This window comes from Ursus americanus, chromosome 15, assembly GCF_024610735.1.
Source record: "Ursus americanus isolate L20-20 chromosome 15, mUrsAme1.1.p, whole genome shotgun sequence".
NCBI classification, from domain to species: domain Eukaryota; kingdom Metazoa; phylum Chordata; class Mammalia; order Carnivora; family Ursidae; genus Ursus; species Ursus americanus.
The window spans coordinates 33110973-33134380 of NC_142141.1; the positions used below are offsets into that span (position 1 = coordinate 33110973).

At 39.0% G+C, this 23408-nt stretch overlaps 1 protein-coding gene across 2 annotated transcripts in view; it reads left to right on the forward strand.

The window, feature by feature from the left end:
• The window catches only part of OXCT1 (3-oxoacid CoA-transferase 1), a 130715-nt gene extending 109799 nt beyond the window's left edge, over positions 1 to 20916 (forward strand). Inside the window, exons 15-17 of one of the 2 annotated variants that reach the window (XM_045787348.2) lie at positions 8430 to 8510; positions 14893 to 14994; positions 19823 to 20916. In XM_045787348.2, coding sequence (XP_045643304.1) covers positions 8430 to 8510; positions 14893 to 14994; positions 19823 to 19864 — 225 coding nt within the window. In that variant the 3' untranslated portion in view covers positions 19865 to 20916. Of the gene's footprint in view, positions 1 to 8429; positions 8511 to 14892; positions 15094 to 19822 lie in introns of those variants that run through there. The other variant, XM_087867909.1, reaches the window with a different exon arrangement.
• Positions 20917 to 23408: the final 2492 nt, after the last annotated feature.

Consider the following 23408-nt stretch of genomic DNA (forward strand, 5'->3'; position numbering starts at 1 on the left):
GCGGGAAGGGGGGGTAGAGGGGCAGAGAGAATCTCAAGCAGGCTCCATGCCCAGCATGGAGCCCGACACCAGGCTTGATCTCAGGACCCTGAGATCATGACCTGAGGCGAAATCAAGAGTTGGATGCTTAACCGGGTGAGCCACCCACGCGCCCCAGCCCTGTTTTTATTTAGAGATGCAGCATCATGGGAGAGCATGGAGCTGGAAGATTTGCATCTGTCTTGCTTCCCATGAGGGAGTTCTGTTATAGAGTGATGTGTGCCATGAAATGGTTTTGTTGTGAAAACTGTAATAAATATGAAAATATCATAAATTGTTTTGTAAGCAGTGAAAAGTAAGCAGTAGAGCATAAATATGGAACAATAGAAATGAAACCAACACATGTGACTTCTGAAAGATGCCTTGCAAAAGCATCCAGGATACTTCATTTCAGAGGCAGAAGGATGCCAAGCATGAAAATCAAATCCAAATCTTTTCTGGAACATAATGTCTAATTTGGAGAAAACTCTTTCTGACTTCCTTTTTGTTGGTACTTTAATGTTGATGCATAAGCATTGAAGTCCAACTCATTTTAGATTATTTTTGTGCATTCGTTTTCAAAACATTAGGCCTGTATTTAACAAATTCTTTCTTTCTCTCTCTCTCTTTTTTTTTCCCCAAAGTCTTTTCTTTCGTCTTAGCCAGAATTTCTGAAACAGAAAAAGAAATGGTTCTTCAAACTTTTGCTTAGAAATCCCTAATTAAAGATTTTTACAGAAGCAAGATATTTTTACTATTTTCTTCTTCCTAGGAAGTTTTTGGTGTCTAGCTACCTTTTTTCTTGGGCTTCTTTTTTTTTTCATGATGTGATTTTATTTATTATTTTTTTTATTTATAAGAATTTTTTATTATGTTAGTCACCATACAGTACATCCCTAGTTTTTGATGTAAAGTTCCATGATTTATTACTTGCGTATGACACCCAGTGCACCATGCAATACGTGCCCTTCTTAATACCCATCACCGGCCTATCCCATTCCCCCAACCCCTCCCCTCTGAAGCCCTCAGTTTGTTTCCCAGAGTCCACAGTCTCATGGTTCATTGCCCTTCCTGTTTACCCCTCCTTTCTTCTTCCCTTTCTTCTCCTACCGATCTTCCTACTTCTTATGTTCCATAAATGAGTGAAACCATATGATAATTGTCTTTCTCTGCTTGACTTATTTCGCTTACCATTATCTCCTCCAGTCCCGTCCATGTTGCTGCAAATGTTGTGAAGTCGTTCTTTTTGATAGCTGAGTAATATTCCATTGTATATATGGACTACATCTTCTTAATCCAGTCATCTGTTGAAGGGCATCTCGGCTCCTTCCACGATTTAGCTGTTGTGGACAATGCTGCTATGAATATTGGGGTGCATATGGCCCTTCTCTTCACTACGTCTGTATCTTTGAGTTAAATACCCAGTAGTGCAATTGCTGGATCATAGGGTAGTTCAATTTTTAACTTTTTAAGGGACCTCTGCACTGTTTTCCAAAGTGGCTGTACCAACTTGCATTCCCACTGACAGTGTAAGAAGGATCCCCTTTCCCTTAGGCTTCTTTTCATCTCTTAACATGTCCTTCTTCTTCCCTCTAAAAATGGCAAGAAAACGAAGGAAAGTAGTAACAGTTGGAGTCCTTATGAGGTACAAGGCCCTGTGCTTGGCATTGTGCCCTGAATCTCGTTAGCTTCTCCTTGACCCTCTTAAGTAAGGCTGGGATGTGGGCAGCTTAAGAAACTTGTCCAGGTGTGTGATAGAGCTAGGAGCCTCACTCACTGTGGTCCAGCTTGTGTTCATTATACCATCCCAGGCTGCATCCTCACCAGAACTAACTCTGCCCCAGTGTTGCACCCAAATCTGCCCTTTTCTGGAAGGTTTTAGAATGATCACTTTCCCTTTTTAAGTTTCCCCGAAGGCTCTCCTGGCTTTGGTGAGACAGACACCTGCAAAAATGCCTGTTCTTCTCTAGGCCTGGGATGCTCTTCCTCAGATACCTGCTTGGCTTGCTCCCTCAGTTCACTCAGGTCTCTGCTCAAAGTATCAGAGAAGCTTTTCCCCAACTATTCTGTAAAACAGAAGTCCCCCCTCTTCTGATGGACCTTCATCACCTTCTTCACTAGAATGGAAGTTCTGTGAGGGCAGGGGCTCTGTCCATTATAAGAGCTGAAGAGATTCATGTCTGATGCACATTAGGACTCAATAAATGTTGAATTCATTAATTCCTCAAATAGTAACGAGACTTTGAACATGTGGAACACTTTTAACCTTTTCAAAGCAGTTTCATGACTACCACCTCTATATCTCGTCATTATAATACTCTTGTGAGGTAGGTCTTGTTGTTTCCCTTGCAAAGGAAAACAAACCCAATGCTATAGAGGTTAAATATTCCAGTAAAAGTAAAGTACAGAATTAGGAGCAAAAGCAAGCTAAAAATCCATGTATCCTGCCTTTGGGCCCCCATTTTTTTCTAATAGCCTTTTTTGGTCTGGCAGGTACCATTACCACTAACAATATAAAAGAAAGTGCTTTGTTCTCAGTATTGTGTACTGGAAATATTTCCTAAGGGTATAACTTTCAGAGCACAAAAGCAGAGAAATTCGGTCATAATTGTCATTTATTGGAAACAAGCAAAGCTTGGGTAACTATTTTAGAGAACATAAATGAAAGCTCTCTTTCTAAAACAGGTTTAGATTTTATTTTTATTACAGTAGGAGGTCTGGATTCTGAAAGGATGAAAAGAATCATAATTATATTGTTAGGATATTGGGAATAAGTCTTTATGAGTAAGTTTTTGATTACGTCTAATCTAAACCTGATAGCGAAGGTGTCATATAGAAATCTCGAATGTGGTTTTACGTTGTCTTTATACTTTTTATGGAGAGGAATTATATAAAGTAAATGAGGTTTAGTTGTCCTATTTATTTTGGACCAAATGTGTTTCCAAAAGCCAACAAATGTGATACTTTTTTTTTTTTTTAATTCTTTCCTGGGAAGTATTCTTGGGATAATTTTCAGCATCATTGAGAAGTATCCCGAGGTAAATAAAGTATTTCTTTGTTGGAATAATTTATAATTAACATGGTTACAGCTGGTTCAATTTTTTTTCATTCATAGAAGCTTGTCAATATTTTATAATTTGGTAATGAAACTATTTTGTGGCTAGGATCTGTTTAGGGAAAAATATATTTACCTTTAGAAAATAGAAATCCTTACATGGCTTTGCCTTTTTATTTCTCCATTAATGATGTAAATGCCTGCCAAAAAAATTTTATAATGGAAAAGAAAAAAAGCAGAACACAGTCCAATAACCAATAAAGCTCTTTAAAATGTCTTATAGAAATTTAATTAAGCTAATAACTCTAAATTCTGAGGCTTTGAGTATCCATGGTTCTTAAAAGGAAAGCTAACTCACAGAGAAACTTTTCCAATGTAGCACAACCATTCATGAATGAAAAGGGAATCATTCCTGTTCACGGCTGGGCTGTGCCATCCTTAGTCTAGGGATCATAGGATGTAATCTTTAGAGAGAAAATAAAAGGCCATGATAAAGATTTTTGTGTTATATTTAAGAAAATGGCCTTCTACTCTGAGATCTCAAAGCCCTGAACACCATTTTCAGGGAAATGCCTTGCTGTATGCATCATCTCATTTTGTTAGCCTTCCCCTTGAGAATGTGCCTGTAACCACTGTTACTACATCCACGTATAAAAACCATTTGTAATAGCAACTGTGCTCTACTTCAGAGCTAGCTGAGTCTTTCTGCCCAAGTCCCGTGTGGATTATTGGAATCCCGACCAAATAGGTGCTGTGTAAAGACCAAAAATACCCCCTGAGTGCAAACTCAGTGTAATACCATCTTGTCCTTTTACCCTGCATATCCTGATTTTCTTTAGTTAGCCAATCCCATGTTTCTTTTCTGTGTTTCTTTTCAATCTTCATAGTGATTTGACAGTCAATGTGTTTTGTAATACCACATTCCCTAATTGTTTATCCCTGTAAGGTGTGTGTTTGTGTGTGTATATAGACTCTTTTTCACTGGTTTAAGCACGGAGATCAGTGGGGAGAAGGAAAGGCAAGGGGGAGTAACATTCAGGCTTCTTTTGTGATGTTTTGGCAAAAACCCAGAGACATCTGTCCTAGGTTTCACTGTGCCACCAGACGAAGTATTGAATATTCTCTTGTAAAGTGCAGCTTAGGTAGCCCCTCTTTTCAGTGCGTTAATGCAAGCCTTGAGGCTTTAGGACAGAGTAGGCAGAAGAGGTAGAATAACCATAATTCACTCAGCTTCGCTCTTGACTTAAAAATTTGTGTGTTTCGTACTGCAGTCTTGAGATGTCTTTGCTTCTGCCTTTGATCATAGCTTTATTTACCTCCCCAAAGTCTTGTAAGCCCGGCACACACTTCTGCTAGCTGTGCTCCCCCTAGTGAGTTCAGAGATGTCGGGAATGTACAAGGATGGATCTTGGGACTAGAAAGCAGCCTCTGGCAGCCCTTAGATACTCAGTCACGTGGTATTTTACAGCTGAAGCTCTGTTGGAGTTCCTTGAGTCAGAATTACAATATTCAGACAGCAAGTCCTGAAGAATAGGGACGGTGTTACCATTTGAATGTGGCGTGATGGAGTCAGGTGGTGTGTGGTTCAGGTAGCATGAACAAAGGCTTTAAAGTTCCCTTAAGGAGCAGCCAACTTCTAGAATTTGCCTCTCTGTACTTGATCATAAGGGCTTTCCCAAAGAAGTTTCTTGAAAGAAGAAATATGTTGCAGCCACATTTAAAAAGCACTTAACAGAAAAGATGGGCATAAAATGGCGTTTTATGTAAAGCAAAACCTCATTACATGCACGCTCCGTTGCCTCAGGTGAATAAAATGCTGATATCAAATGCAAAAATCATCCTGTTGTGAAAAAGAGAGCTTGTTGTTTGGGATTAAGTTCACTGTGATAACGCGAAGTTTACCATCATGATAACAAGGGGGATTTATTATTATTTAATCAGAGTTGTTTGTTACTGAAGAATTTAGATGCAAGATGTCACACAAATATCTAAAGAATTAAAGAGAGATCACCATGAAGCAAGTAATAGAAAGTACCGAGACCCTAAATCATTTAAAAAGAAAATGGTGACTCCCCAGGTTTTACATGAAACCTGTAAGTGACCAAGGGGAAAAAGACGAAGACTGGGGAAGCAGGTGGAGGAAAGAGACTTAGCTCTTCATCAGGGTTGTGATGAAGTTAGCAAATATAAGGGCATGGTGAAATCAGGAGCCCTCGAGGCTAGTCAAAGCTTGTTTAATGCTGCACTTTTCTGGCATTTCTTCATGGGGAAAGACAGAAAGAAGCAGAATGATAAGGATGCACCAGACCCCACTGATCCTAAATATTTGTGTGTAGGTTGCACCCCTCCTAGTTTACTGCACTTTCAGAACATTTTGTGTGATTCCTTCAGTGATTGGGTCAGGAAGACAAGACCATTGTAGAGGAAACCACAGCACAGAGAATTGGAGGAACCAAATGACCATTTAAAGGCAGATGCAAGAGAAAAATAAATGGGTCTTTGGACTCTTCAGACAGTGTTCTTTGCTACCGCACTACCCTGAATCTCTTTTTTAGGATTTATTTTTACATGCTAAAAACTCAGCAATTGTTCCTACGCAGCTGCCGTACCACATTGTGAGGCTCAGCCCAGCATGGTTAGAGTAGAGCGCTAGAGTGGGAGTTAGTCCTATTTTGGCTTCATAGCTAACCTATTGTTGAATATTGAAATTGTGACATTCTTTCATCTTTTTGCCTCTCATTTTCTCTTTTTCCTTGATCTGTGTTGTGTCTTAGAGCTAAATGTGAACGGAGTCCTTTAGCAACATTGTTCTCACTGCAAGAAGGCACTTGGTGGCAGTTTCCTAGGCCAGCCATATGTGGTTTCATTAGTTCTGAGGTCTCAGGAATTGTGGTTAGACCATTTTCTGCACAATTACATGTCTAACTTCGTATAGCAACTTAAGAACTCCTAAGAAATTCCCTGGTAGATGGTAGAAATGTTAAATATGTTTTGTATGAGCAATATAGTAGCTAACATTTATTGAGCACTTGTTAAGTGCTGGACGCGTGCATCTCCTTTTGCAATAACCCCATGGGGTAAGGCTGATGGGGAAGCACAGGCCTGGAACTGTGCACAGCCAGCGTGGAGCAGAGCCAGACTTTACCCCCCGGGTTCTTTGGCTCCAGTCCACACTCTTAACCACACACTATACTGTTTATATAGCAAGTAGTCTATGAAAGGTCTCTACTGGGACCACAGTTAGTTCTGTCCATTGAAATTCCTGGTTCCTCCTAAAATGGAGTTGGTTGTTCATTAAAATCCAAGTAGTTTCTTTCACACCAGATGCAGATCTTGCTCAAATAGAACAAAGTAAGAGCTCCCTGCAAAAAATGTTCTTCAGAGGCCCACAGATTGTTCACTGTGTTCCCAGGCAGGCCTGGAATTCACTGTGACATGACTTATTTGAGTTACATTGAATGTAAGGAGACCTGACAACTGTACAAGCTTGAATATTTATCATTAATTAAGCTTCTCTGACACGTGCAGACTTTCTTTGAAACTGGAAAGGAAAACAGAGCATTAAAAATAAAGTGAAAATGAGGTTTTACTTGTACAATTATAAATGTTCTTATACAGTAAGGTCCAGAAGCATAAAACTTGTTATTAAAGGTCTAATGTCTATCCATTTATTATGTGTTTCACATTCATTTTGATTAAATTAAAGTAATAGAGTTTGTCTTTTTGAAATCCATCTGGGATTCGCAATAGACCTTCCGTTTTCCTCCCCATTCATTTATTCAAAAAATACTTGGGTAAAAGATGATGATGACGACATCATGTATGGTGTTTTTAGATCCAAAAAGAAGCAATAGAAGCATTTTGGCATTTTTAATAGAGATTTGGAATATGATGGGGTAGCCTTCAGCCTTGAAGGAAATATTAATTTAGGCTCCTGTTCCTTGATACTTAGAAAGAAGCTTAATCATAATCATAATCAGATCATCAGAGCTAATGTTTCAACTGTGTTCCATACATGTCTGAGGCCACCTCTATACCTGGAACGTGGGGATGGGGGTTGGAGGATGGGGGATAATGGGGGAAAACCTGTTTTGCCGTCTTTTTTTTTTTTTTTCTTTTTTAGTATAGTCGACACACAATGTTACGTTAGTTTCAGGTGTAGAGCATAGTGATTCAACAAGTTTGTACATTATGCTATGGTCCCCGGTTGTGTTGCTGCCTGCCATCCGTCCTGATACATTGATACATCGCTAGTACAGTGTCATTGACTATGTTTTTTATGCTGTGTCTTTTATTCCTGTGACTTAGTCCTTAACTGGAAGCTGGTACCTTCCACTCCTCTTCACTGACTTTGCCCCCCCCCCCCACCTGCTTTCTACTCTTACTTCCTTTTTATTTTATGTTTGAAGAAAGGGCACAGTAGCTAAAAGAAACTGAAAAAATACAAATTTTGGCCAGCTCACATATTTTACGAATGAGCAAACTGAGGCTCAGACAAACTCCAGGAGAAGCAGATAGCTGCATGAGAATGTGAATGTAATCATGGTGTACTACACTGGCAATGAACAGTTTTACGTGGTCATTTAGGCAGAACAATGTACATTCTAACCACGGAGTGAACTATGGATTATGACACAGCTCTCCTGAAGAACTGCGGATGATGAAGGAGGATGGGGTTTTGTAAGAGAGTTAAGTCTTCATGCACCATAATAAGTTAGGAGATAATGTCTAAAATGGATTAATCAAGAAATAAATAGCATGGTAAACACAATATTTCAAAATGAAGAGGTAACAGGAAAATGTGCAGAGAGATAAAAGAACATGCGAAGAAAAGTAACATAAAATGGATTCCTGTTGAGAACAGGTCTAAAAGTAAGGAAGGGAGGCTAGGCACTGCTGTTTGCACGTATGTTTTACTTTTCTAGCAAACAAAATTAATTTTAAAAAGGGTATTAGACATTTGTGTGTTATGTGTGCTTCCCGTCCTTGGTGAATAGTAGCTCATGTTTGTCAAGGAGACCATTCCCTGAAAGAAGAAAACAAGCAGGACACTAGAAGTGAAATTTCTCATTACGGAATATGAGGGCTGAGACTTAAGGAGTCCAGTTTGTGGCAAGGTGTTTCCCAGCTAAGTCATTTACGACTTTGGCTATTCATTTGGTATTCTCCCTAAATTATTTTAGAGACAGAAGCTGTCTCCAGAAAGAAAGCAAAAGCGTGGCTCTGCAAACATTTTGAGACAGCCTGTACCTAAGAGACAGTTTCTCTGATGGTTCCTGTTTGTCCTGTCATTATTCTACTTTGAAACAAGAATTGGTCCCTAACTCCTCTTCTTGATGTTCCTTCTTTAAAACAGGGAAATGTACATAAAATCATGGAGAAATGTACATTGCCACTGACTGGAAAGCAATGCGTCAACCGCATCATTACGGAAAAGGTATGGTGCCTGTTTCTATTCACTCTAATCACCCCTTTTTTTATTTATAAGCATTTTTAGAATTTTTTTTGTTACCCTCTAAAACTGTGTTGTGTTGGTAGTCATACGATTAATTTAATCCGTGGGTAGACCGAATAGGAAAATTCATCAATTTAATGTTTCTAAATGTAGAATTCTTAATGTGCAACTCTCTGGAAATATGCATATACAGACTTGAACTGCTGTCCTTGGTAACTTTGTGTATAATGAAAGAAAAGTCTTATTCATCCTTTTTACTTGGACTATGAAGATGTCTAAAATGGATGATATATATAAAGTTAAGAATATATTAATCATTCCTACCTTTCTTCTTTGCTTTCCCAAATCACAAGTGCAAATTGTTGAATTTCATTTTGGGAAAGTCAGCCAAAACTGGGTTTTAATCATTTGGGTTCAAATTGAGGTAAAAGTCCCACAGTGAGCCAAGAAATTTATTCTGTGGTTCTTGCATGCTTTCAGCTCTCTTTTATAAAGTGGACTTCAGAACACACCAGCCATTTTCGTGCTTCTCTAGATTTTTGTCTTAGATGGAAAATGTTGGCTAACGGTACAACTGGAAACTGCTCAGATCTGAGAGCAGCCTCACTGACAGTTGTCTGTAGTCATTTTTCTGACCCAGATTTGAACCTAGAATGCTGGAATGACACAACTCTAAGAAGTGAGCTAGGAGGATGTCCTTTTGATTCAAATATCTTGGTGAAACAACAAAAAAAATTACCTGTATTAGGGTTTGTTTGTTTGGATGCCGTTCCTTTTGCTGAGAGCCACAGGGATAGCATCCTGGCATTAATCTGGTTTGCTTCCCCTCACTGAGGTGTGGTAAGAAGCACCCCAAAGCAGCCCTGTGAGGGGGAAGGTTCATAATACTTTACAGAGCCACATTTTAAACAGCATTCTCTTCTAAATGGTGCCTTCCCCTAGGACCGTTTATGTGGACTTCCATAAAGATGACTTGTAGAGAATAGAAGTTGGATAAAAGGGCAGAATATTTTATTTCACCGTTTATTCCCTGGGTCTTACCACTTCTTGAACCCCTCCAAAACTGTGGTGACAGGACTTATTGAAAAGAATCCATTACTTTGAAAAAAAAACAAAGCAGTCTTCTATCCTGTTTTTTTTAATAAAGTGGTAAACGTTGTAAGGATCATTTCAGCAGCATTTCCCCCTTGATCATCCTCTTCCAAGTAAGCCCTCTCCCCTCTCCCCAGTCCATGTGTGCTCTGGCCTTGTTCTTACCAGGTCAGTGCTCTTACCTGCAGTACCTTCCACATGACCCTGCCTCCCCAAATCCTGTCCACCCTCTAAGCCTAACGCAGTTTTCATCTCCATCTTAGCACTCATGACTTCATCCTTTGAGTGCTACGCCATTCATTTGGGCACCTGTCATCTACACCTACATTTCCTTATGATAGAACATATTATTATTAAACTTCAGTGCCATTTAAAAAACTTGTATATCCTTTATTCCTGTCTACATTATTGTCTGACACATTTATTCATTTAATAAGCATTTTGTGAACATTTTATCTGAATTAGAGCATTCCCAACAGTGTGCTACAGAAAAAAGGAGGACAGTCTCTGCCCCCAGGGAGCACATTCAGGAGGGCTAGACACGCAGACTCCAGTGGGACCCAGTTAGAGTAATATATATGATAAGGACCGTGATAGTGGTACATGCGGATGGTGAGTTAAGAACATAGAGGGGGGCTGCCTAACAGCCTGGGGAGAGTGTCAAAAGCTTCTAATGGTATCAAATAGAAATTTTTCTTTTCTTTTCTTTCTTTCTTTTTCTTTCTTTCTTTCTTTCTTTCTTTCTTTCTTTCTTTCTTTCTTTCTTTCCTCTTTCTTCCTTTCTTTCTTTCTTTTTCTTTCTTTCTTTCTTTCTTTCTTTCTTTCTTTCTTTCTTTCTTTCTTTTTTAGATTTATTTATTTATTTTGAGAGAGCGAGAGTGAGCAGGTGGGGAGGGCAGAGGGAGAGGGAGAGAGAAACTTAAGCAGACTCTACGCTGAGTGCGGAGCCCAATGCAGGGCTCAATCTCATGACTCTAAGATCACAGCTTGAGCCAAAACCAAGAGTCAGATGCTTAACTGACTACGCTACCCAGGCGCCCCAAATATAAACTTTTAATGTGTTTTGCAAGGCATTTCACAGGCTCTACCCTTTCTCCTCCAGTCTCGGTTTCTCTGTTTCCACCTTTACATTCTCCCCACTTCAACGGTATTGAAATGCTGTGAATTATGTTGTCTTCCCCACCCGCGATGTTCTTCTGGGACTTTGCATATCCTGTTTCTCTCCTTGGAATACTCTTCCCACCATTCCCATCTGGCTAATACCTGCTCATTTTTTTTATGTTTCAACTATATGTTTCCTTCTCAGGCAAATCTTCCCTCTCTCTCCACAAGTCTTCTGGGTGCTTCTCCGAATCCTAGTACGTGCCCTAACTCAGCACTGTCCACTGTATTGAAATAACCTCTGAGCTCTGCCTGTCTTACCCATTACTGTTTATCCGGGACTTTGCATGGTGTTTGCCCATACACAGGGAATGCTTGTTGAATAAATGTACTGCACTTCTCTTGGTGAGAAAGTTGATAGGTGAGGGATGAGTCTTGAAAGGTAAGTAGGGATTTACAAGTGCAAGTAGGACCAAAGAGGCCCTTCTAGGCAAAGGAAAGAAAATAGGCAGAGTCATGGTGGAATTACAAAATAAGCCCCTACCCAAGGATCTTTCAGGGGAACAGTGTAGAGTGAGGGCAGGACCAGACTCCAGACTACAGTTGAAAAGACAGTGAAGGGCTAAATCATAAAGGAATGTGGGGGCACCTGGGTGGCCCCGTCAGTTGAGCCTCCAACTCTTGATTTTGGCTCAGGTCATGATCTCAGGGCTGTGCGCTGGAGCCCCGGGTAGGACTTCTTGCTGAGCATGGAGCCTGCTTTGAGATACTGTCTCCCTCTCTTTGCCTGTTCCCTCACCCCCACTCATGTATGTATGCATGTGCACGCACACACTCTCTCTCTTAAAAATAAATGAATGAATGTGAACACATTGTTAAGAAACTTGGGTTTTATCTGGAAGGCAGTAGGGAGCCCTTCAATGATTTTAGATCAATTATATTTGCATTTTAAAAAGAACACTGTAGCTTATGCAGAGTAGGGGGAGAAGAGATGAGACAGAGTCCAGTTAGAAGACTCCTGTGATGATCTAGGCCAGAAATATCAGGGTTCTAAGCCACAGGACAGAAGGACAGATTTGAGAGACCCAGATGGACTCAACCTAGTTAGATGGTGAATTGGGTATGACTGCTAAAGCAGAGGTGCTTCCTAAGATTTCCTAATGAAGCCTAGACTGTAGGAAGAGACAGGGAGGAGCAGTGGGAGGTAGGAAAAGAATGGGTTGTTTGGACACACTTGGTGTGATATTCCTGAATATGTTAACATCCTGAACATCCAGTCAGAGATTTTTTTTAAAGCCTTTATTTACTTATTTGAGAGAGAGCGCACAAGCTGAGGGGGAGGGGGGCAGAGGGAGAAGCAGACTCCCCACTGAGCAGGGAGCCTGATGCAATACCGATGCTGGGCTGGATCCCAGGACCTGAGATTAGGACCTGAGCAGAAGGCAGATGCTTAACCGACTGAGCCACCCAGGTGCCCCTCCAGTCAGAGATTTCTGATAAACAATTAGAGATGTGGATCTGGAGCTCAGAAGGGAAGTCAGTATTGGACTAAACTTGTGGAAATCATTAGCATATGGGGATAATTGGAGCCTTTACTGTAGATGATAGCAAAAAGAAGGCGAAGTGAAAGGCAGCTGTGGAACCTCAGTGAAGGCAGTGGTGCATGTTTACCCCTGTGCTTTAGATATAGTAGGTGTTCAGTAAATCTTTGTTGAATGAGTGAATGAGAATGCAGTGCCATTAAGGGCAATGAATGTGTTGAGCCCTGCCATGGCAGATATGGGACTAGAATTCCATTTTCAACTTCTAAGGAAAATTCCATTGGTTTGCCATTTGAAAGAGGCTTTGGAGATGTTTTGACCCTGATTTCCTAGTTTTGTGCTGCTAGAATGAGATTGTGGAAGATGCTTTCCTCTCCAGCAGCTGGGCTGTAATTAACTGCTTTATCTGTAATGTAGTCTCCATTTTTATCAAGGTTTTGTTTATACTTTATACCACTAAATGGAAATCTTCCTAAATATTTCAAAAGTAAATTTCCTTCATTTTAATAATAGATGCTTGGCTTTCTAGTATATGACCTTGAAAGCTAATTAGGGTGTGCCAAAGGTGTTAAAAGTTTTTTAAAAGCAGTAAGTCAATTTACCATAGGTTTTCTCTCCCTGATCACTGAAGCCTTATATTCATGATATCACAGTTATCTTCTCCTCAAATCCCTTCCCTGCCTATTCTTAATAACACAATCTGGGGCTCTTTTTTTTATTTGTTCCATTTTGATAAATTTATAGTTGTTCATAATGCAGGGGAAAGAAAATCAGTATGAATAATGCTCCAGACACATTTTCTGCAAAGCAAAAGTATCCATTTAAAAAAATTTTTAAATTGTCATTTTGGAATTAAATAATCTATTGCAGCATACAGACATTCCTAAATGACCATTTTCTTCCCTCTCAAAACACATACCTCTGCTGAAAAAAGTTTTTTTAAGGAACATTTTTTGTGCCAACAAAAAAGAAGTTTGCCAGAATATTTCCTCCAAAATTTCCAGTAAAATCAACCAGGTTATCTGTGAATTTATCAAACAGAGAATGCAGGTATCACTGGTCCTCTTAATGTTTTGCTCATGGGAAAAAAATCAATTAACTGGAAACTAATAAGCATTTTGGGTCTTTGATTTGAGTTCACACACAAGTGACAGTAAGTTAAGCTATTGAGGAGAAAGAACGTGCAGGTACGATGCCCCTGCTGTGTCTTAGGCATGATGCCAGGTGCTCAGAGTATGCTTATTTTATTTGTCCAGTATAACAATCTTGGGAAGTAGGGTTTTTTGATACCTGTGTATGCATGCAAAGACAGGTTCACCAAAGACTGCTTGCTTAGCTGACGTGTGGTGGAGCTGGAATTCCGGTCCAGCTCGAAAGCTAGGGTTCTTTTCCTCTACATATTAGCCTTCTAAGCATGCATGTATTTAAAATGGCAATTTAGGGTTTGATTTCCAAGCTAGCTGAAAATCAAGTTCAGCCTGCGAATAATAGTTGAATGTAAGGTAAATCTGGAGGACGGGAGGGATATGGGAAACATAAGTCAAGTAAGAGGAAACTAGCCGTGGAAGCCGAGAGAGGGAATAGTGTCTGTTGTTTTGAAGGACAACTTGTAGACCCAGCGAGTGACAGTCAGAAGGAAGCAGTTTGGGGCTCTTATGGTTAGAGCTTCCTATCCATAGATGGTCTAATCTGCCCCGAGCCAAGTTAGCCTCCTGACATGGAAAGCTCTCCAGCAGAGCTCCGGTGACCATCTCAGAGGAATGTTTTCTTGAGTGGGAGGTTATATTAAATGACTTTGTTGGTCCCTTCCACTCAGTTTGTCATATTGCAAAGTGTAACAGCAGGTGTCCTAAATCAGATACAACAGGTTGAGTCGGCCTCCGGAGGTCACACTATACCAGTTGGTATTGCCATCACCTGGTGTCACCAACCAGAATGTTGTAAAGGATGTTTAGAGTGGGGGGTTAGCCTTCTCATGCTTGTCCCAAACACAGCCACCTTCATTTGAGGTGCACCAGAGGGAGAGCTCATGCTACTCTCTTGCACCTGTGTGTCTTCACAGGCCTTAAAGGGAAAGTTTTAATTCTTACCTGGGGGTCTTTCAGGATCAGGACTACTATCCCTTTATAGTTACTTGTAGGCACTTCTGAGTGCCTGTCTTTTATTTCCTGTAACTCTTCACCCGGCAGCATTGATCAGCTTTCCCCACCATCCTTGTGCATTCACCCCACAAATTTCTCCTCCCTCCCTACTTTTCTTCATTCCTCTCTTTCTTCAAATCATCATTATTCATCTAATTGAAATTTTGACCGGAAGTGTTAGACCTAACTAAAGGAAAGTAGTTTAAAAAACAAACAACTGGTTACAAAGTGGCAAGTGCCATCAATAGTCAACACTCATTTATTTTCTGGCATCGACAGTGCTCCACAGCTAATTGCCGATTAGGGAGCTGGCATTTATTCTCACCAAAATATAATCGTTAGAATTGACATTTTCTCATTGCTGATTTTCAGAGTCCTTTGTCCTGGGTCTTGTCTCTCCTTTAAGAACTTGAGAGGTTATTTCTGTTTTGTGTTATAAAATTATTACTGTGATAGAAATTGTCATTGTCGTTTTCTTGATTCTGACAGGCTGTGTTTGATGTGGACAGCAAAAAAGGACTGACTCTGATTGAACTCTGGGAAGGCCTGACCGTGGATGACATAAAAAAGAGCACTGGGTGTGATTTTGCAGTAAGTGTTTCTGTGAACAAATCCAGCCACTTGTCCTATATCATGAGCTTGATTAATGGGTGTTTACGGGACATGAACCATTAATTTGTGATCATTTTTGGAGTTGACCTTTACTGAGAACAGGAGTGATGAAAAGGGAGGGTGCCTTCAGATGAGAGCAGGTGGGAGCAGGAGCGGGCTCTGACTCATGGCCAGCGTTTGGCTCAGGAGTCAGAAGCAGGAGGGGGAGGCACCACCAGGGGCTGTTGGAAGCAGAAGGTGGAGCTTGAACTTTCTGTAAGGTCCCTTGCAATCCTTTGTTCTTGGTTACCTATCAGCTGTGGCTGGACTAAATTAACTCAAAAATGTGAGCCACACACGGAGAAATGATACTGCCTTATTTTCAACCCAGCTACGATTTATGGCTTTCTCTTTGATTAACTTTGATGCCTGATTATTCCATCCGTGGAAAATACTAGAATGATGAGCTCTGACACTGAGTTATAGTCAGGAAATAGGTGTATCGTACATTGAAAGAAAAACCTAGTGCATAAAAAACTAAGACTCATAAAGCACATAATACATCAGGGGAGTATACATTTAAGAATTTTTAAAACAAAGAGAATATTACTATAATATAAATAATCACCCTTTAATATAAGTACTTGTTCATGAATCACCGATCACCTACCTAATGGGAGTTGAGAGGATGGCTCAGTCCATTGAAAGTTAATCAAAAGTAGAGGTGAAATGCCTCTGAAAAACTGAAGGAAAAGAATTTGCTTCTCACATACCTTTTTAAGAAGGGATCTACTAGTTAAAATGAAATATATTTATAATGGGAAGAAATTCAAAGCTACCCATCCTAGAGAAAGTAATTTAACAAAACTTATTTGATAAGTCATGTATATATTTCATAGACTTCTTCCTTGGGTACTACATGCTTGGCTGGTACCTATTAGTGCATAACAAGTTCCTGTAAAAACAATTTTGCTGCATAATTCATTATCCATGTATAGCTGTTTCTGGTACTGTATGAGGGTCATTGTCTATTAATCTTTTTTGAATTTCCCTTTGGAAAAAAGATGTCTGTCAGCAATACCTCGCACAAAAAGCACATCTTTAATTAGCTTTTCAGTAACCTCAGGGGGAGTAAATGAGATTTGTTTATACTTTGTTTAGAATTCCTTACTCCAGTGATAAAAGCAAACAATTCTTCTTACCTATCAGCTCTTCTTTGTATTTTTTCCCTATGTGGATAAGTTAACCTCTTCTTCATCAGGTAACAGTTTTGAGATCCACATCATGTTCATTTCTTTGCTACAAAAGAGAACATGCAAAGAAAGGACCCTTATTGTTGTGTGTGGTTTTTTTTCCTTCATGTAGGTAAGTCAGGATGAAAAAGGTGGAGTTTTACTGTTTTTGCTTTTCTTTTTTTAAGTGCTAGTTTCCATGTTTCAGTGCACTGAAAAAGACCTCTGGTTTCTGTTTTATTACCATATCACCCCTCCTTCTCTTTTGACATTAACATGTGGCCTTGTTTCCTCCAAATTAGGGTGTTGAGATAAAATGTTAATTTGTATGTTAGTGTTTCCCTGAAAATGAAAAGGTGTGGTAGCAGCTGAACCATCTCAACAAAAGAACTCACTTTTGAGGATCTGATGATCAGTGGCGTCTCTTTAGACCCTGACAGATGAAATCACATATAGCAGATTGCTTTTCTATAATGCTAGGGACTGGAATGCTCTAATTAATGATGTGTTCTTTTTAATAGGTGGGTTAATAAAATACATTTAATCACAAAAGCACATTGAGGATAACATTACTTGATCATTCAGAAGGTATTTCATGTCATACTTTAGAAGCTATTACATGTGGTTATTACTGCATAGGTCGCATTTTACTCTACATGTGACTTTATACAAGTTAGTCAAAATTTCTTCTTGAGAAAAGGTCCACTCAGTTTTCACTGTAGATCTGGAAATAAGCATTCCAGAAGGGAATAGTTAGACAAACTAGGTTGTTGCATAATAAAAAAGGGTAAAAACCTAGGTCAAAGTAATTTTGAAAATGTGCTGGTTAACATTTTCTCATATTAAAGCTGTGATCAGCTAATGAAAATGTTAAATTTCTGTATAACACTTTGTGTGTTACTGACAGTTACTTGATGGGCCAAAGTAGAAAGAAAAGGGGAAATCCCACCACCTATATTGCATTATCTGCAGTCTCTCTCTTTCCACTCAGTAGTTAATTCAGTTATTTTCTTTCTTTTCTAATGCATGCTTATGTTACCTAGAATAGTTTTTTTTCTTTAACATATATGTCTGTGGACCTTTTTTGAAACAGAATATTTCCTTCTGTTTTTATTTTTTAGTTAAAAATTTTTTTAAAAATTTGAGTCCATATTTGAACATCGTGTGGTAAAACAAACTTCCAGAGGTCCTTAGTTATCCACGATTATTTATTAAACATCCAGTTGTATCCCATATTGAGTTATGAAATGTGAATAAAATAGAACAAATTGGTATAGTTCCTACTCCCAAGGGCCTTGGTCTGATTCTCCAGGCAGGAATACACCTAAACCACCAGTGGCAAAAAATTAAATAAGAATACTGCTTATTTATATGTTTGCAGTGAAATCTGAAAGAAGCCAGCTGTAGATATATTTGCGAAGTTGAATAAATTTATACTCAGTATCTATTATGAACTGGCATTATACCAGAACAAAACAGTATACTGTTGGGGTTTCAGTGGACTGGGAAGACAAATCGGTGGCTTATCTTCTACACTTAAATCATATAATTTTGTGTCACCCTGTAGATCACCTTGGCGGGATAATCTGCTTCAGCTTGCATGGGCTTAAGATGTTGATGAGACTGTAAGAGAACAGAGTGAAAATGATGGTTTGGTAGATGTTTTTCATTATAAATAGACAGGCTAAGTCAGTCTGCATAAAGCTTCTTTTTCTTTTTCCACAGAAGTCAGAGTCCATATTGAGGATATAAATAATGGTTAGAGCCCCAAACAGGGTCAATACACCAAGGATAATGATCAGATGTTTAGTTTATAAAATTAAGGTGGCCAGTTTCCTTTTAAAGGAAATGCTACAAAGCATCTATTGGAAGTGATCTTTTTTCCCCAAAAAATAGTTTTATTTCATTAAATTATTTCTACAGATGCTCTGTTGTTTAAAAAAAGAAAATGGGTTGTTTGTGAGACACACTTTCTAAATACACAGAGCCCATATGTCTTTTATTCTTTTCAGTAGAGTTGAAGATCTATCCACATGTGGGCTGTGATTTTTGTCTATTTATTATATGTCTATTATTTTGTCTATTATTATATATCTGCTCTTGGAACTGGCAAGTCTGAATGAGCTGTCATTTATTTTAAGCTATATATGAAGCCATACCCATCCTTTTTATTCTGATCGTGTCATTCTTTTAGTAGAAAAATGGAAAAGGGGGCATTAATTCTTGACATTATGAAGTTAATACAGAAACAATTTATAAATGAACTTTAAATATTTAAAAATATTTAACCTCATCAAAGCCAAATAATTGCCTGCTCCTGTTTTTAATACTGTCTTGACCTCTGTTAAAACCTTTCTTCTAGTTCTAGTTCTTCTAGTTCTTTTTTTTTTTTTTTTAAGATTTTATTTATTTATTTGACAGAGAGAGAGACAGCCAGTGAGAGAGGGAACACAAGCAGGGGGAGTGGGAGAGGAAGAAGCAGGCTCATAGCGGAGGAGCCTGATGTGGGGCTCGATCCCATAACGCTGGGATCACGCCCTGAGCCGAAGGCAGATGCTTAACCGCTGTGCCACCCAGGCGCCCCTAGTTCCTTCTAGTTCTTATTTAATCTTTGATTCGTTCATTTGTTCACTAATTTAACAAAATATTTAGCTGTTTATTCTGGAAGGCAAAATGCCAGCGAGGCCCACTTCTATCGGTTCATTCTTGAGGGGCTCAAAAAATCATCTAGATTTTAATATCCCCAACTGTGCTTTCTGTGGGCACTGTTACTTACTAGGACTCAATGGATATTTGCCAGATTGAATGAAGACATCTATACCTGGCATTACACCTTGAAAGGTCAGGCAAAATTAAGCCAAACCACTTACCTTTTGATTAGATTTCTTCTTCTACCAGCTAGCTCTACCATTAAATGTAGACCTGTCCTCATTTTTCTCTGCTTCAAGACTTCTTGGAATGCATGTGCTGTTCTGTACATCAAACATAATTATGGTCAATTTTTAATATTACTAATGCTGTTACCTCCTTTTTAAAAAAAAACGTGGAATCTTTTTACTGCCTTTCTATCATTTCCATTCTGATCATGAAATTTCTGATAAAATTTGTCGTTGAGCATACTTAGCTTCATTAATATGTATCCAGTTAATCCAAAGACTGTGTTGTCTCTTAACAAAATTGTGAATTGACTAGACTTATTTTGACCATTTAGAGACTTGAGCCTTACTCTGTTTCTCTGTTTTGAGTAGTCTCAGAGCTCAGTGATCCATTCAGTAGAGAGCTTGGTTATCTGAACCCTTTATTGTCTGTCTGCTCTTCTTCCACCCCCTCTTTGTTATGAGTCTTAATGATCCTTAATTTAGGAGCTGTAATGTGCAAGAAGGTTGAGAACTACTAAATACAGAAAATGAAGTTTTCTGTCTTGTTGGTTTAGAATAGAATATAATGAGGAAACTCGGTGATGTCCATGGCAAGGCAGTTTGTTACCAACATCATTCAAGTTTGGAGATGTTTATGCTGTGAGGTGTTTTTTGTTTTTTTGTTTTTTTTTTTTTTTTACAATTTGGTCATTTTTTTTTTTCTCTTTCTTTTACCAGGTTTCACCAAAACTCATGCCAATGCGGCAGATCACAACTTGAAATGTGGAATAGACATTTGTCCCAGACTGTGTGTTTTTCATTTTACTCACATAGGATTTCATTGAAAGGATATCAGTAATAGTAATTGTGTATCTCATGAGCAGTTTTGACTAGTTTTCTTCAAGCATTTTACAGTGTGTGTAGCCATATAGACTTTGTTCTCTCAAGTGTGCTATAACATTTTAATGAAAGACAAAAAGAAAAAATATAAATGATTATCTTATTTGTTTTATAAGTGCTGAGCAGGATTTGAAGAGCAGTGAACTTTTTTGTTAGAAAATAAATGTGATGGAGTAGGTTTTTTAAGGAACTTGTCCTCAGAGGGGTCCTCCGTACCACCCAGTTGCCCCAGGGGGTTACTAAGCATCCTGGGTATCAAATGGGAGAAGAGTCCAGGCATCCTAAAGACAGATCAGGCAGCTATCCTCCAGACAGAGGTAGGCACATATACAGTGCAATATATCATTGCTCTGGCATCAGATATAGGAATTTATGCATATTTTTAGGTGACAGTTATTAAAACTCACTTTCTCTTCAGGTACAACTGCAATTGTGTCATGTATGGTATTGGAGGAGAGAGGCTTTTTTGGTATCACACTCTCTATCTAAAATAATCTTGACTGGTTGGCTGCAGGATCGAAAGCATATTTTCCCAGTACTGATAAAAAGGACTCTTCTTGGAACTTGTGAGGTCCAGAGAATAATACATATCTGTTAGAATTTTAATTTGAAAAAATGTATGTTATTAATGGTTGTTATATTTGCAGACTTAATTGCTTATCATTCCAGTCCATTACTTTAGGATAATGTGATTCTAAGAATGTTCCCAACTTTGAGTCGCAAAACCTAAGTAGATGACTTTATATTCTTGATTAAAGAGTACCATGGATATTAAACACATGAAGAAATGGTGTAAATAATCCAAACAGTTATTGATCGCTGTGCTTGTCCTTTTTCTTGTTTGGGAATGGTGTGACCAATCATGGGAATAATGTACTAGAGATTGGTGGAAAGACCAACAATAAATAGTTAACATACTTTACTGCTTCTAATCAAGTTGTTGCTTTTCTTTTTATCTTAACCAAAGAACAGATACCGTTTTTCATGAAAGAACAAATGATGTGTTTACCTAAATGAATTCTGATTTTACTCCTTGTCAGAGCCAGTCATTTATCTATGAAGATGGACTACCCCAGGCTTTGTGTGTTAATATGTATTTTTTGGCTTTTATCTGACTTTCTTTTAGGATATACATACATTAAGTAGCTTCCCAATGGTGTGTGGAGTTCACTTGCATTTTGAAGTGGCTCTAGTATAGTCTGCCCAGCATCTGTGTTGTTCCTTTGATAACAGACTCATCCCTTGGCCAAGGGGTTGGGTGTGTGCCCAGATTATGCCTCTTTTGATAGCTCTCCTTTGTCCACAGTTATACCCGGGGTGGGATTATGACCCAGGATGTACCAGGAAGGTTATTCTCCCATGTTTAAAAACTGGAGATGAAAAAGAAGATGATTTTCTTATTCTTCCCTAGTCACAAAGCAATAAGAATGTGAGTCTGGATCTAACACCCCCTTTCCCCCCTTCTCTCTCTCTCTCTCTCTCTCTCTCTCTCTCTCTCTCTCTCACACACACACACACACACACACATACACCCTAACAGCTGAGGTCCAGTTAGAAAGAAGCTGAAACACAAGGACATTGAGTTGTAAGTAAGGAGCATCCTAGTGATATTTGGGTTCTTGGTTCTTGATGTGCCTAAGGCCAGCTTCCCTCCAGCCATGCTTGTATATGAGCCCACAAGTCTCTCCTTTCACTTGGGCTCGGTCTTTGTGGGTCTTTGTGATCTGCAACCGAAGTGTGAACTCAAACAGCTTTTGCAATTCTTGAGTCTTGGGAGGGATTTGGTCTGTAGAAGTGCTGCAGAATATTAGTAAAACTGCTTGTAGCTGGGCCCGGAGAACACATACAAGAGCATTGATAGGTGTTACCAGTGGGTAGGAAGGTTGTGGGTAGAGGTTTTCTTTTTCTTACAATGTCAGTATATTCAACACAACTTTGAAAATTATTCCAGTGGAAGTATAGGGAGAGATTTATTCAATGGATAGGGTTTCTTAGCACTAACCTTTTTCTCCCAGGGTATGATCTTCAGTGTTTTAAACTTACTTTCAGATTCTCCAGCTTTAAAATAGCCAGAATGTACTGCTTTTCACCATGGTTCTGTAAGGTATAGTTAATATATCTGTAAAATTAACATGTAACAGTGTATTAATTAATACATTAAAAAATGTTGCAAAAATACTGACAGATCTTTTTTTCTGTGACATAGCATTACCTTGGGACAGAATTTTTCCTGTCCTTTTATTTGTTAATATCTACAGTGCCTTCCCATGTAAGACCATACTAAATATCGAAGTGAGTTTAAGCATAAATAACACTAAATGTCATGTGATCTGAATGCATGTCTGTGTGGCATACGCTTGAGTTCTCTTGTTTCCATTATGTCTGTGTAAAATCATCCGAAGACACCCTTTATGGACCATGCAGCAAGTCCCATGACAGTGTTGCCTACACCAGTCCAGGGAACTAATTGATAAGACAGTTCCTTCCCTCGAAACCATAATCAAACAAAAATGATACTTGGCTTTAGAGGTTAAATATGCTTGATTATCATGGTCATTATTACCTTTAATGGGGTGTTACTCTGGATGGTCCACTTAGAAATGACCTCAGGCAGCTTTCCTGGTCCTTCTGTCTCATGACCCATACGGAGTCCATAGGAAACACTCCTGTTTCCACTGATAAACTATAGGAGCCCAGGTACCCAACATAGTCATTTTATTTCTTTGGCTCCTTCCTAGGCATTCTGTCTTTTACCCCTTAAAGTTTTCAGGAGGAAATCAGACACCAGTCCAGAAGCTCACATATAAACTCTGATGTTCCCTTTGAAGCCCTTCCCTCTTGATCTGGGCACAGGAGGTAGCGTCTCCCACCTCGCCTTCTTGGCCTTAGAGTGTCCAACAGCTCCTTCCAAATTTTCTCCATAAATACTTCTCTAATCTCCAGTTTCCAAGCCTTGAATGGATTCAGTGTGGGTAAGAGTTTAAGAGTTGTCTAACTGGTTCTTGGCCAAATATGGCCTTAAAATGTGTGCCTAGTGTCCTCACTGGAGTGTAATACACATCGTGTGTGTGTGTGTGTGTGTGTGTGTGCACATGTACACGCATGCATGTGTGGGTTTAACGTCTTGTATGTTTTTATAACAGCTCCATGACTTGTACAGGATAGGTTTCCAAATATGTATATCGAATCAGTTTACTAGTTGAAAACATGAGGTGATAGTAGGCCAGGCTCGAGGATTTCCCTCAGCTAAATAATGAGGTAAGACCTCTAAGGAAGAGATAGGAAAAGAAAGGGACACACACAGAGGTGGAATCTAGAAACTGCAACAAAGGAATACAGAGACCTGTGATAATCACTTACATTTGTTTAGGATTTCATAATTTACAAAACACCTAGAATATGCTAGCTAGCTTATTTCATTTCA